A 15,848-nucleotide genomic window follows, 5' to 3' on the forward strand; every position below is an offset into this window, starting at 1 on the left:
ATGAGAATGAAAAAAATAGGATGATAGTAAAAAATAAAAAGAAAGTATTTTCTCTATTACTAACAGTTCCATGGGCTTTATCTAGCACTTCTTTCCCTCCTACAGGGTGAATATGATAGTCCAGGGGATGACATGAATGACAGAAAGGTAAGCTGGCTTTATGCTGCCCTGAATGCTTGAGCATGGAAGACCATGGATGGGTGTGGAACTAGATAGAAGTGTCCTAAATGTTTGATTTATCTGCTTATATATTTTTCAGTAGTCCTTCCACTGCTCCCTGCCCTCTAGCCACTTGGAAATTTGAGGGCCATTTCTGGTCATTGGCATAATTGTGTGTATGGGGGTTCTGCTGGTATGAAGTGCCTGATGGGCAAGCTAGGGTAACCCTCTCACACAAAAGCATTATCCCATTTCCTGATGACAAGAAGGCCTTAACTGAGAAACACTGGAAGTCCAAATTCCTTAATTTATAGATGGGGAAACTGATGCAGAGAAAGGCTTTGCACCTTACCTGTGACAACACTGCCATAGTAAACAGAAACAGGGCTTGGGACACCTCCGACTCTTGAATCCTGCTAAAAAATTATTATTTTCCATGTCACTATCTTTTTGGGGGCTCATCTTTAAGTTCTCCTTCTTATCCTCTAGGCAGATAAGTGGGGTATTAGCCATTCCAAAATTTCAGATAAGAAATCTGAGGGAGAGGGATGCTCATTCACGCTGTGTATTCCAGCAGCTAGGAATTAGAGGTTATTTTTAATATAATTAGTTAGGGGAGGGAAAACTTCCCTTTGGAAGGATCTCTCCTATGCCAGTCACAGCTCCTGACTGGACAATTCTCTTCCCAGCCACTCACTTAGATCCCATTTCTTCTGCTTGTCGATACTCTGGGCAAGTGGGTGTACCCGCTTCCCTGCCATGGCTTGGCAGGCTAAGGATCACCCAGCCTCCTTAACTAGCCCATGAATGAAATGCCCCATCTGGCTGTCAAACCGTCGCCCCCCCGCCCCCAATGCCATCCTCCCACACAGTTTCCCCACCCTGCAGCAACTCTGGTGAGCAGAGGAGGGTGGGCAGTAGGGGTGAAGACTTGAAGCCCAAGAAGTTACCCCCACCACAATGTTGTCTGGAAAATCATTCATCCCCCAAGTTGCATTTAGAGCAGCCTTCTTTTTATCCTGCCTATTAGTCCCTGTTATGAAGTGTTAAGTATTAAAAACATAAAAGGTCTTTTCCAGAAATACTGCTGTGATTGCTTACACATGTCCCTTCTCTGCCTGCCCAGGGAATCTGCTCTAGTATTTCGATGTCTTAACCTCATCTGTTTTCTATCTGATGCTAATAGTCTCGGTGTTTAATTTCCTGAAAAGTCCCGGATCAGATTTAAAGGAAAAGGAGGAAGCATTTCGCCCCACATCTCACCTCGCTCACCCCAATCATTTTTTTGTCCTCCCACTCTCTATTTTCACATTCCTCCCCTTTAAAGAGTGATCACTACTGATGTCCACCTAGGAAACCTCCTGCTGGGTGGGTGGTGACCCAGTTTGTATAGGTAGAGCACTTTATAGGAACACTAGAGGCCTGGTGCATGAAATTCATGCACAGGGGGGCAGGGGTCCTTCAGCCTGGCCTGCACCCTCTCCAATCTGAGACCCCTCGGGGGATGTCCGACTGCCCTCTCACAATCCTGGACCACTGACTCCTAACCGCTCACTTGCCTGCCTGCCTGATTACCCCTAACCACTCTGCCTGTTGGCCTGATGCCCCTAACGTCTCCCCTGCTAGCCTGATTGCCCCCTAACTGCTTCCCTGCTGACCTGATCACCCCCTAACTGCCCTCCCCTGTTGAATCTGATTGCCCCCTAACTGCCCTCCCCTGCCAGCCTGATTGCCTCCTAACTGCCCTCTTCTGCCTGCCTGATCACCCCTAATCTCCTCTGCCTTGGCTTCCGTCACTGTGGCTTTGTCCGGAAGGACATCTGGAAGATGTCTGGTCTAATTAGCATATTACCCTTTTATTAGTATAGATTCCAGATCAGGATCACACAGCAATTCATGGGAGAAATCAGCCAGCCCTCTCTTATCTGTACAGAGGCAGAGAGAAGCAAATTATAGACTATCCAAAATATATGTACATTTGTCTTTGCAATGATATATTATTATTAACAACAAAACCTTTTAACAAAACATTTTCCTCCCAGGAAATGTTTTTCTTAGGCCAATAGAATTATTCCTAGTGCATAACCCAACTGGTCGATTGGGTAGAATCTGGGAGGCAGGGAGAAATCCGCCAGGATGGAGAGGCATTCTGGTGCATAATTCCCAAAGTTTACATCAAAAGGATGCTCAGCGAAGGTGGACCAGTGTCTTTGAAAGACAATAGGCTTTGTTCTCGTGGCTTTCCCTTGGGTTTGCTGGCAAGTCCTGGTGTCTTTGTTTTCCTCTGGGAAACAAAGGGTCATGTTAGGGAAGTACATGTGTTGGGGGAAAAGAGAAACCATGAGTGAGAGTGAAGCTTTTTTCTGTCCATTTGGGTTGGGAAACATACCCAGCAAGGTGAGGAAACTGGTTTCAATGTCCAAAAACATTTGTCAAGTCAGGACTAAAACCTCAGTGTCAAAATTCCAGCCAGAGCCCTGTATCTGGGTGGACACAGTTTCTTTTACATGGTGAGGGGAAATCTGACCATGGTTCTGGGTTCCTGCCTATAGTTTCAGTGGTTTATGGTAGTGCCTAAAGGTAATCTAAAGAGGAAAGAGCCAACCCCTTGAATATGTGCAGTATATTTATTTGTTTTTATTACATTGTAATGGTCTATTGTCCATTGAGAGGGCTGCAGGAAGATTTTGGTTGAAGGCAAGGGAGAACCCTTGAATTTGGTGCTGAAGGACGTGGGTAAGTGTTGGAAGTTGCAATGTGGGATGGCCTCTTTGAGGATAACTTGCAAGGGCATCTCAAAATGCCCATCCTGCCAGTAGCTGGATGTTCTCCTTCACTCTGCCCTGCAATTTGTGCCTATTCCCATGATCTCCCTGAGGCCCAGGATTCCTGTAGGCAGATTCCAGACAAGCCCAGAGGCCCCTGAGAATACAAACTCTTTCCATTCCAGCTGGCCTCAAGCAGTTGTGCAATCTCCATAGACTCAGCCACAGCCAGCACCTGGAGGGCTCTCTCTCTCTAATCCTGGAGGATAATTAAAAAGAGATTCCTCCCTCTGGAGCACAGGGGCTTCCCACCTTTCTAGAAAGCAGGACAGCAGGAAGAGGGAGCAGTGTGGATGTGGATGGGTAGCCCCTGGCCACTAGCAACTACCTAATTCCACATTAGCCAGACCTGCCTGGTTTTCTCAAGCATCCCATTGAGGTGACCATTAGCATCTTCTGAGGGCTGTCTAACCCACTGGCTCCTGGTGGCTCCCACCCACTTACAGAGGGAACCCAAAGCACAGCACTGGAATGATTTTAAACCCTTGGTCCTGGATTTTCTGGCTTTTGGTAATGATTGTTTTCTCTAGTGGACAGTTATAAGTGACTCACTAAAAGGTGTATAAAGAGAGTCAATCTGTCTTTTTGATAAAAAAGTTACTTTTCTTGTTTTCACTTCATTTCTTAGTTTCACTTGAGGATTAATTTTCCAATCCTGCACAGCTCTCATTGTACTATTAAAGGAAAAGACCTAGATAGTTGAAGTGACTTGCCAAAAAATTCAAACACGTCATTGCTGGGTCCGGGTATAGAATTCCATTCTCTCCCATTTAGGTCCACTCTGTCCCATGCATGCCTCTCAGTTGGCCACAGCTGGCATCTTTCTGCCTGTTGCAGATGCAGGCTGCTCTCTGAGGAGCTTGTGGCCTGAGAGGAGGCCACAAGTTTCAAACATCTTGTTGTGCTCTGGCATTGTGAATGGTTTTAACAGTTGGGTTCCTTTATAGTCTCAAGAAATACTTAAACCAACTGATCCACTGTCAAACGTAATCCCTAGGGAGCCTGTGGGCCACTGGTATGGTGTGATCATTCAGATGGGGTGGCCTCTAGGGGAGCTGTTACTTCCTGCCTTAAAGGTTTGGGGTCACACCGACATGCCTGGAATTTCACCCAGGGCCCCTGAAATAAGGCGCTGTCCACTGACAAGGAGCTGCAGATCTTCCTTCAGGCTTGGCCAATGAGTGTAGAGGACATGCTGGAGCTCTAAGAGAGGAAGTGAATTTGCCAAAAGCTTCATTAGGAAATTCAAGACTATGCAAGTTTAAAGGGATTATCTCAATTTACTGTGGTTGTCCTTCTGAACTTTCCTCACACCACTCTAATCCCCATGGGCAGACACCCCAAAGCATGCCACCCTTCATCCTGACTGGGACCCTGGAACCTGGGATTTAGCATGGCCCACTTGGTCTCTAATTATGTGTGATTAAATGTTTGTGGAGGTAGGGAAGGGTCTATGCCGTGGTCGGCAAACCGCGGCTCGAGAGCCACATGCGGCTCTTTGGCCCCTTGAGTGTGGCTCTTCCCCAAAATACCACGTGCGGGCATGCATGTACAGTGCGATTGAAACTTCGTGGCCCATGTGCAGAAGTCGGTATTTTGTGGAAGAGCCGGTATTTTGTGGAAGAGCCACACTCAAGGGGCCAAAGAGCCGCATGTGGCTCGCAAGCCGCGGTTTTCCAAGCCGCAGTTTGCCGACAATATTCTCCACCCTCTCCCTACCTCTCCTGTAAGGATGTATGAACTGGCTTGGGTGAGCCACATGGTTGTCCAGGCCCCCGATTTGCTGCTCTGTAGCTCTAACTCTTCTGCAGGGGCTGCCTAATAATCTGCTCCTCTGTGTCCATCTAGCCTATTTGCATGGAACTCAAACAGCTTTCCTGGCTCATCCTCATCTATATCCATAAACTATGGATACAGCTCTGTGCTTAGAGCAGGGGTCCTCAAACTACGGCCCGCGGGCCACATGCGGCCCACCGAAAACATTTATCCGGCCCGCCGGGTGTTTTTGCCGCCACTGCCTGTCCTGCTTAGCAGCCGACTCGTCCCAGGCCCGCAGTGCACATGTGTGGAATGTCTGAGGGACAGTGAACTGGCCCCCTGTTTAAAAAGTTTGAGGACCTCTGGCTTAGAGGGTACCACACTGATAAAGGGACTTTCTGGAGGTTTCTGATAGCAGGTCTGGGATCCAACAAGGGATAAGGTCTGTGAGCTTGGCTCTCAGTTTGGGCCTGAGCCAACTGGGCCATCTTGACTTTTTGGAGTATTTTTAGTTGTTCCCTCCAGGGCGGTGACAGGTAAGTGTTCTCAGGCTCAGGTTTTGGCTGGACAGGTGACTTGGAGAGGAATTTTCTCTAGAGGGCAGAGCCCTTGAGGCAGGTAGTGATGTGCCTCGGCCCTCAAGGGAGGACTTGCCTGCATTTTCTGACGCAGGCTGGTCTCCCTTTGGGCCACAAATGATGTCACTGTGACAACCAGGTGCTGGTGAGTCCAGAGTTTGCACTGGGGAGAGTGAATAAAAGCCCAGGGCAGTAGAAATGCCCAAGATGAGGGGGAGAAGAAGATGTAAAAGTAACAGTAAGATTAGTAGGTGGCACCTGCCTAGAATGAGCATAGTCCAAGCTCATGAATTCAGATCTTCCTGTGCTCATTATTCACATTGCCACCCCTTTTTTTGTGTCTTGGTTTCCTACTTTGAACAGGGTAGTGACTATGGGTGCAGTTTGTTCTATCCGGATCTGTGTAGTTTCTGGTTCTATTTTTTGGTTGTTGGGAGAGTTTCTGACAATAAAAGTCTATAGCCACTAAGTAGGAATGCCCATTCTTGTTGAAGTTTTCATATCATGTCTTTAAAGATACTTAGGTGAAAGGATGGCTTCCTGGAGGGTGTATGTTGAACTGGATATACAAAGTACCCAGTAGGAGCAGCTTTTCCTTGACAGAATTCCAGGTGAATTTTGTGTGATGTATAAGGAGATATGATGTATAAGGAGAATAAAGAACATAACAAAGTAGTAACTGTGTTATAAGTCTGTCAATTCTAAACAATTAATTTGATTCTGTGCTAGTATCTGTTCAGCATGGCCAACTAGGTGATGTCTAGTGATGCTTTGTTACCAAATTACTTCATTTACCTGTGGATGACTTATGAAGCTTGCTGGCCAAGTATTTGACACTAAAATGTGGTTTGCCCTTGGGACTGATACACAAGTTTGTCCACATGCCAGTTCTGCTAAAGTTGCTGTGGAAACATCACAAGATGGATGGCCTGATATGTTTGGTGCATTATTTTCTCCCTTATCCTCTAGAATACGTTCCAGTGTCTGCACAGTGCCTGGTATATAGTATACGTTCAATTAATACTTGTTAAATGAGTGAATAAAAGAATGTCAGGGCTCATTTTGTTGGACTAAGCAAGACAAAGGAATAATGAAAGAAAGATGATGATGGCTAGGTATAGCATTACCTTGGAGTGTGACAAAGGTCACCTTTATTTTCTGGGGAAGAAGTCAGCTTCTATAGCCTTCTGCCTTAGGACATCTCCCTTCTGGATGTCTCATGAGAACTGTCCTAGAAGCTGGACTTTGAAATTCAATTTTGACTTGCTAGTCATCCAAATGAAGCCATTGGGGGTAAAATCTTGACCTGCTAGGTTAGACAAAGGTGAACAGTTGCTCCCTCCACCCCCTCTAATCTCTTTCCCTATTTTTCTTGTTTAGCTGCTGTATCAAGAATGGGCACGCTATGGAGTGTTTTATAAGTTTCAACCTATTGACCTCATCAGGTAAGACGTGGGAGGAAATTCTTGGGAAGACTCTAGAGATGCAAATCCTGAAATATATCTGTGAATCCCATTAGCTTCTGGAGACCATTGGTCAAGCAGAGAAATCTGCTTTGCTAAGTTGAATTATTTCCCTGCTGTGTTTTATGGATAGGGAAGCAGCTCAGGTACAGGGAGAAAAATGGAGGCTGTGTGAGCAACAGATAATGTAGATGGATGTACCATGACTTCCATCTTGAGGTCCTTCAGCACTATGGTCAGTCCCTGCCTGCTCTTGTGTGTGTGTGTGTGTGTGTGTGTGTGTGTGTGTGTGTAGGGGGAGGGGGGAACAAATGGAATTATACTTCTTCTTATTGTCCTAAAGAAGGATCTTGTTGAAGCAGATCCTTGGGTTATACCCAAGTAATCATGGTGTTGACCAAAAAAAGGGAAGACCTGGAATAAGCTGGCTACCCTGAGAGGTAATATGGGCTTTTTATGGCTTCTCCAAATTAGAAGTGGGGAGAGACTGGGCCCTGGAATCACTTCCTTCAGCACTGCCCCTACAATGATGTCCTGTTACCTTGAGGATTTCCCCAGCTTCCATAGAACATTGGTGAAGAGTTCTTTTAAAGAACATATTAGAATGCAGTAAGTCTGACTAGCATAAAATGGGATGAGGGTTCTAGAAACTCAGTGTGTTCTTAGAGTTCAGCCTCTTTCCAAGCTGGATTATTGGGAGACACCACCTTCAAAATGGGGAAGCACTGGGATGAGTCTGGAGACTGGGTTCTCTTTCAGGCCCAGCCACTCTGGGCTCTATGTTGCTTTGGGCAAGTAATGCTGCCCTTTGGTCTTCAGGATCCTGGTTGCCCTAAAATGGGAGGCTGAACTGAGGGATCTGTGAGGAAATTTGATAGAGTATGCTTATTTGGAAAAGAGGACGCTCGGCCTAGGACTCTCGGCCTATTTGAAATAATGGACTCACTGCCACAGCATCACTGTGGTTCTTCTAATGAACTAATTAATCAGCATGCAAACACAGAGAATGTTCCTGGCTGATTGCCCTGGGCTGGGACTCTAAAGGGGGCAGCAGCCAGAAGGATTGAGTCCAGAGGGAGAAATTCCAGCTGCTTCTTGGAAGAAGAAAGCAGCCTGGGGCCATAGTTTGGGCAGGTTCACTTCCCACACGGAGCTGTGAGGGCCTTTCCAGGGAACTGGGAGCTTGGCTGGACGTCTCTTGACAACAGGTGTTTGTTTCAGCTGAAGACTGTTAACCAAAGTGCTTGGGTCAGGAAGCAGGGCCACTGGGTGCCTGTGACCAAGGCTCCCTCCCCCAGCACCTCCCAGGCCCCGGCTGCCTTTCATGAGGCACAGGCCACCTAGACTGTTCTCTGGGCCACACCAAGGCTGCTTCCTCCATGCCTGGTGGGCTTTGATCTTCCTCTCTGCATCTCAAGTGGCCACCCACTCTGTCGCCTGTTTTCTCCAACTACTCATTTGTTTTTTTCAAAATATGATTAAAAAATAAAATGCTCCTTACTAGCGAGCCCTATCTGTGCCCCTGAGACTTCAGGTGACTGGCCGCCAGCTAAGTGGGAAATGGCTCCAATATGCACTCAGTTTTGGCCACCAAAGCAGCCTCACCTGCAGGGGAAGAATTGCCTTTGGAGCAGAGCCCTGCTCTGGGGCCTGGCGGTTCCCGAGCACAGAAAGCTCAAATGTGTCTAGACGGGGCACGATGCACTACGGAGCTGGAGGCTGGCCACTGCTCCTCACGGATCAGATGGCTGGGGAGCTCCCACAGTCCTGGGCTAGGCTTGCGGCTTCGCCAGAGGGAGGAAGGCTGCACCTCAGGCATCTCTCAGATACTGGCTGGAGGGAAGGGACACTGGGTAGTGTGTGTGGGGAGTTGCCTACCCTGTAATATAAGGAACTCTCTGACCTCCTGGGGCTGCTGGAAAGAGAGAGAGTGACAGTAGTAGGGAGAGGGGAGAAGGACAGGAGCATTAAGGGCAAAGGTGGGTAAGCAGAGACAGGAAAGCCAAGAAAAGGCAGCTGAAGGGCTTCTAAAGAGACAACTGGGGTGGAGGAGTGGGGAACAGCTACCCATACTCTGCAGGCACCACCCTAAACTCATTTCACACTTTCTTCCACATGGCCCATTTTACTTTCTCCGATTCTGTCAAAGTCACCTTCCTCTTCCTCTCGTCTGCCCTCTTTCTGACACCACACCCCCGGTGCTTCCTCAGCATCATTTCTCTCTGCCTCCACCACTTCTCCGTCTTTCCTGCTACCACCTGTCAGAACTGCCTGTGGCTGCCTTCCTTGAGCCACTGTGGCCTCACACTGTGATGAGGCTGTTCCATGACTACTTCCTAATGTGAATTGTACCCTCTTGGTGCCTCACATAGAAATTGCACCCATATGGTCTGTGTTGAAAGATGGACAGAGGCAGGGAGTCTGATACAAGCTGAGTATAATTCAGGCGAAAGTCTAGCAGAGCTATTTCCCACCTATTTCCTTGGGTACTCAGCTCCGTGTTTAGCATTGAGCTTCTGCTCTTCCTGAGAAACCCCAGTGTGCCCCTCGCCCCCATGCCAGTCCTTTGGAACATCCTAAAGCACTAAGAGCTCAGTGGGGGTGGGAGATCTGTTTACAATGTTTGAAGGCCTTCTTCTGCAGGTCTTCAAGCCTGAACTTGATATTTGGGGTTAGAGCAGCCGTGGGCAAACTACGGCCTGCGGGCCGGATCCGGCCTGTTTGAAATGAATAAAACTAAAAAAAAAAAAAAGACCATACCCTTTTATGTAATGATGTTTACTTTGAATTTATATTAGTTCACACAAACACTCCATCCATGCTTTTGTTCCGGCCCTCCGGTCCAGTTTAAGAACCCATTGTGGCCCTCGAGTCAAAAAGTTTGCCCACCCCTGGGTTAGAGGCTCCTCTCCTAGGTGGTAAAAGTGGGCAGAGGGGAGGCAAGACACCTGCACCCCTGGCCCCTGCCTCCTCTCTTGCACCTTCAGGCATGCCCAGCAGGCTGCACTGTGAGACTGCTGATGTGTCTCTCCAGCCCAACTGGGATTTCCACCTTTGCTCTAGAAACCTCTGGGCCTGCAGGCCTGAGTGAGTGGAGTGCATGTGTGTGTGTGTGTGTGTGTGTGTGTGTGTGTGTGTGTGTGTGTAAGAATTGCCTGGAAAGTTCCCCAGGAAGGTATCCAGCAAGGACCCACTCCCAGTAGATTCTTCTGGGGACATCCAGCCAGCAGCACTTGTGCCCTGGCAGAAATGTGGTTTGTGATTAAGACAATGAGGGACAGGATGTCTTAGCCGGAGGGAAGCAGCTTTTCCAGTTCTTTAGGAGCTGCATGAGGGGCCTTGCTGCCAGGGGAGTAGGTTTCTGCCTGCACTGCTCTGGGTTAACACCCCAATATCCCAGGAAGGAAACAGCCTGGATTTCCTGGGGAATCTGGGTGTCAGGGGCCCTCTGGGTTTGTACAGATGTGATCCACTGTTCATCAGGAACATGACCTGTCTTTTCACTAGAATTAATGTCTGCTCACAGGCTGATTTTCTTAGCTTGGAAGTTTTGATGTGGGTGAGACAAAACAGACTTTAAACATCTGAGTTTGATTTAGCTTCTAACTATACTTGCTGAAGTTTATGTACAAAATGTTTATTTTTAAGCATCTGCCACTGCATGAGGAAGAGAGGGGTTTACAAGTCTACTAGGCTCAAGGGATTGCCGCCCGTTAACTTTGGGAAATTCACCAAGGAGGTTATTCATGGGCAGCACACTGAATCAGGAGAGGGCTAAGTGGCTGTCACTCACTCATTCCCATCTCTTTTAGGGAAGCCCACTTCAAGAGGGAGGCTTCCTAAAAATCAGGCCGTGGGCATGAAACCTGTCCCTGGGGCAGCTCTGACGTTCCCTTAGAAATGTTCTGGTATAAGCCTATCTGGTATGGTTCAGTGGTTGAGTGTTGACCCATGAACCAGGAGGTCACAGTTCGATTCCCTATCAGGGCACATGCCTGGGTTTCAGACTTGATCTCTAGTAGGGAACATGCAAGAGGCAGCTGATCGATGATTCTCTCTCATCATTGATGTTTCTATCCCTCTCTCCCTCTCCCTTCCTCTCTCTGAAATCAATAAAAACATATTTTTAAAAAAGTGTTCTGGCTTGAAGCTTTGAGACATGAACACTTCCACAACAACCTGAGGGGTCAATACCATCTCAAGAGCCTTTGGGCATCATCTGTGGAGAGCAAGAGTGATATGTGCCCCCCTCTTGGCACACATCTCTACCATTTTAGACTCCCAACCCTCTCCAGCCCTGCCCTTAGGGAGCCTGTCCAGGATCCTGGCATCACAGGAATTAGCTAGCCCTCCTCCTACTGCAAGGCAGATGTCCTTTTCCTTGCCAGAGTTCTCATCCATGAGAAGGCTGTGTGATTTGATCCATCCTTCTTGGTCAGTCTCTAGGCCCTACCCCAATCCAACCCCTCTAGGAGGGAGATAGGGAGCCACATTCTTTCTTAGGAGGCTTCTCAGCAGGCCAGGCTGGTTTAGGGGTGGGAATGGAGAGGAAACAATGTTAATCAACCTGTGATTAATTATTTCCTGAGCCCTGCTGCCTCCTCCTTGATCCTTCCTTGGGATTTATAAAGGCCATTCAGCCCAATGCAATAAATATTTACTGACACTTACGATGAGCAAAGTCTCTGTGCTCAGAAACATGGGTGGTGTAGCAATAAATAAGGTGAAGTTTGTGCCCTAAGGATCTAGCAGTTATGTAGGAAAACAGGCATGTGCAAGAGAGGATGAAGTGAGGGCTTTTAAGGATATGAGTATAAACATGATAGTACATGACAACAGAAGAAGAGTAATTGCTATTAGCAGAATAAGGGAAGACTTTCTGGAAGAGGTGGCACTTGAATTAGAGTGTTGCTTTTTGAAGGACTGAGGTTAAAGGCCCTGAATGTGTCTTCATTGCCAGCCTGGGATGCTCTGTGTATGGATTTCTTGTTTCTTGTTTAGCTTGATACTCATGGCCAGAAATCACACTGACCTTAAGTCCCAATCCTTCCTGCCTGTTGATTGGGAGTGGTAAGATAAAAACTTGATTTGCAAATCTCACCTGTATGAATTTCATGCCAGCCTGATGATCCATGCACCTTGATTTGCCCTATAGGTTAGCAGAGAATCCAGAGTTGGAATAGAGGGTGAGGCTGGATCTAAGAGAAGAGGCTAAGGAAATGTGAAGTGGGGGACTAGCACACGTGGCGGGTATTTACACAGGCCTCAGCAGTTGAAGTATTGGACTTAGCTGGGAAGTATTTTCAGGCTGGAAAGAAATCTCTTATGGCTCTGAAGATTATTATTTTTTTGTCTCTGAGAATGTGGGAGCAGAATAGACAGAGAAAAGCAGATAGCAGCTGCTTCAGACCAGGCAGAAACAAGGATAACAGTGTTCTGGCCATTTGACAGATCAGAAAAATACGCCAGGCTGGTTATTAAATCTAACTGTGAAGTAGCTCTATCCTACTCTTCTTCCTCTCTTGTGCCCCACTGAGTGTCACTCCCTTCCCGTTTGCACCTTCCCGGAAGTTGTGGCCTGTGGCTGGTCAGTTGACTTGGACTAGGAATATGGTGCTCTTAGCTCCAGTCCAAGACTGCACCCAAAGGCCATCTAGGTCTTCTGAGCTGGGCCTCCGGAGCCTCAGAACAACTTTCTATAGATGGCGATTCTTGTTAGATCAAACTTTTAACCTTCCTTCCTGTAGTATCAGCCATATGGTACAGATGTTGGGTCCCAAGACCTCAGGTAGCTGCACATGTTCCCATAGCCTCCTGGAATTGCAAGGGTAGAGCAGGGAAGGAAAGAGTTACCTGGCTCACCAGCTCACTGCTTCCTTGACTACTTATGTCATGTCCTGTTTCCCAAGGAGGATCAGAAACTGATATTAGTTTGAAAATACATGACAAGCTTTATATTTCATATCTCCTTGGCCCTTGTGTGCAATAAATTCTCAGTACCCAGTAACCCAGGGATTAAACCATAGCATCACAGAGGTGGGATGAACTTAGAGGTCAGCCAGCTCAGTGCCTGGCCCTGGAATGAAGGCATGAAGAGTTCCTCTCACTGCATATTTATTTAACCAATGCTCAGCCTCTGCTTGACTTTTCTTATAGTAGGGAGCGCTTTGCCTCACAGACAGCTTGTTTGTCTGTTGGACATTTCTAGCTTTGACAAATAGTCATGGAGCCAGAACAAGAACTCTGCTGACTTCCTCCCTTTTGCACCAGTTTTGCTCCTTGTAGCTCCAGGAACAAAAGTACCCTGTCATGTAGTTCAGTCCTTAAGTTATTTGAAAATAGCAATTATAGCAGTAACAGTCCTCAAATACCTAAGTGTTCTTTCCTCTACACAAAACACTCCTGGACCTGTCTGCATGTCCTCATATGACATGGGCTCTTCACACAACCTCATCGTCATGATCACCCTCTTCTGGACTCACTTGCCTGGGGAACTCAGAGCAGGGCCCTTCCACACACCTCACTTGTGTAGTTAAACCAACACAGATTTTGCAGTGACCATATGTCAGACACTGGGGGTATGAAACTGAATTAAGCATGACTCCGTTTTCAAGGAGCTTAAGTTCAAAGTCAAATCTCCAAACTTGTTGATGACCATCGGGCTTTTCTGGGTTATGAAGGGACAAATTGATGGAGAAAATTTTCAAAAAAGTAACTGTGAGGCTGTAGAGAAACAGCATATGGAAAAGTCTATGGGGGGGGATTGAACCCCCAAACTAGTCATCTAGAAATATCCATGCAGTACCCACAGACCCTGGAAATTCTCAGAATACATTTTAGGATCACATCACTTAGGGATTTACCAAAACATGTCCAATTTAGGTCACCACGCTCAAAGAAGAACTCAGCCAGGATGGCAATATTTCAGGAAAGGAAAAGTATCATCATTAAAGATTTGTAGAGACATCCATATGAAGACAAATGAGCTCCCTACTCCAGGAAGAAAATGGAGAAGGTGTGAGCCAACACTTATTAAATTAAAAGATGGATAGAGTGACTGTGTATGTGTTTATCAGATTCTGAGGTACTTGCCTGGGGACATTCCTTCAGACAGGGAGCAGTGAGTTGAAATAGAACTCAGTTTTAGCTCTAGCTTTGTTTCTAGTTGATGTAATATTTGGACAAGTCATTCTCTCTTGAGCCTCAGTTTCCTCAACTATGAAATAGGCATCATAATACCTGTCCTACCCACCCCATGATATTATTACAAGGATTATGATAAAGAGTTGCACAAATACTGTGGACACAGGCTTGGTTAAGTAATTATTTATCTGCCCCCTGGGGGAAATTATAATATTCCAAAATATTGTATAATCACGAGACTTTTTTAATGTAAATTAATGCACTATAACTACACACTTTGCAGGCATGAACTCTGCACCTCCCAGCGGCCCTTGTAGTATGGGTATTCTTACCTCCATGTATGAACTCAGTGAGATGAGGTGCTTCCCAAAACCACAGAGCAGCTCATCTGGGATTCAAACCCAGGCCTGTCTGACTTCAGAAACTATGATTTTTCTCTTGTGCCATGCGGCTGAAGGTGACACAGAGCTCTATCCAGTTGGATGTCAGGCTAACTGGATGTCTAGTGTTAATCCCATTAATTAGCAGTCTCTGAAGGGAAACTGGTGTGATCTGCTGGTAGGCGGAGCTGACTGACCATAGTCAACCCCTGCTTCTCTATAGGGTCATCATTGTGAACATTCCTCTGTGCTTAGTAGAGTGACATGTTACTCTCAGGACCTATTGAACTAGATAAAGTTGTTCGTGCCTCTGTTAAATGACCCAGAATTCCATGTTTTTAATTTCTCTTTTCTATTTTTCATAGCCTTTTATTTTTCTGACTTCTTCCATGTTGTCAGGTTGTCAGCTGTCACGTCTTGCTTTTGTCAACTGAGTAGCTTCCTTCCTAACCCCAATTTACTTCTTGGTCTCAGCTGCTGGATTAGCAACGAGACACCTAATCAGGTTAGCATTGTGTAGCAGGTAAAACTCTTCCACAGCCTGTCCTGGAGTCTGGCTCTTGTTAGGTGTGGGGTTTTGTGGAGTGTCTGCCTTTGCAGTGGAATTGTCTTATTTTTGTTTCCCAGTGAGAGTGAAGTGGTGTTTTTGAAGCTCAAGAGGCCTCAGAGAGGGGACCAGAGTGAAAATGATACAGCAGGTACCTTTGCTGTGAAGAGCTGCATTTTGTTCTCCTTACTTGCTTTGGGAAGTCATGAGAAACCCAGACTATCAAAGATTTTTCTTACAGCAGAGCTCAGAGTATGTTAACAACACAGAGTGGGTCCCTGCATCAAGGGTCTACTGTTTGAAGAGCTTTGTCCTGGATATGGTGCCAAGGCTAAAAGAAGGAGGAAAACAGGACTCTTGAAGAATAATGATGGGGCATACAAAACTTTTCTGATGGAGGTCACAGAGCTGTAAAGGAGCACCCAACAGGGAACTAATGCACAGAGCTATATGTAGAAGGGCAAGGTTACAGGGAAAGGTTTTAAAGGGGTTAACTACTGTATAGAGTATGGTTGGTGAGAGAAAAATGAGACTATAGGGTATGTGAGTTCTGAGTAGAAGGTAGAGATTTGAAGGAGAGAAAAAATATGGTTGGGGGTTTACAAGGTTCAGATTAGGCTGAGAAGAGAGCACCATGGCTCCAGGAAATGGTTGGAGGAGATATTTGAGACAGTGTGGGGTAGAAGTCCTAGACAAAGGAATGACGACAGTGGGAACAGAAGGAGAATCTGTGGCATGGTTTCTCTGGAATTTAGGCAGGTGGCAAAACAAAGCTTGCTAGGGTTTGAGGACTTATGTACTCCAGCTGTGAGGTGAGAGTGGGCACATCAGGATTCAGTTTTTCACTCATCCTTTCTCTTGGGAAACATTGGGCAAGTCCCACAGTTCAGCCCCTATGGACCTGGTGCAGTTCCTCCCCTGGGCAGAGAGACCTGGACTCTTTGTGTCTCCTCCACTAAACCTCTAAGCTGGTGATACAGGTGTGATCCTGTCTG

The 15,848-nt window shown here is 46.6% G+C and overlaps 1 protein-coding gene across 2 annotated transcripts in view; it reads left to right on the top strand.

Annotated features, from left to right (window-relative positions):
• The window catches only part of ANO2 (anoctamin 2), a gene marked incomplete at both ends in the record, with an annotated part of 294,774 nt that overhangs the window by 101,046 nt on the left and 177,880 nt on the right, over nucleotides 1-15,848 (top strand). For both annotated transcript variants that reach the window (XM_081084448.1, XM_081084447.1), the window contains 2 exons: nucleotides 106-147; nucleotides 6,701-6,765. In XM_081084448.1, coding sequence (XP_080940574.1) covers nucleotides 106-147; nucleotides 6,701-6,765 — 107 coding nt within the window. The remainder of the gene's footprint in view (nucleotides 1-105; nucleotides 148-6,700; nucleotides 6,766-15,848) is intronic.

This window comes from Myotis nattereri, assembly GCF_964212035.1.
Source record: "Myotis nattereri genome assembly, chromosome: 2".
Classification (NCBI taxonomy): Eukaryota; Metazoa; Chordata; class Mammalia; order Chiroptera; family Vespertilionidae; genus Myotis; species Myotis nattereri.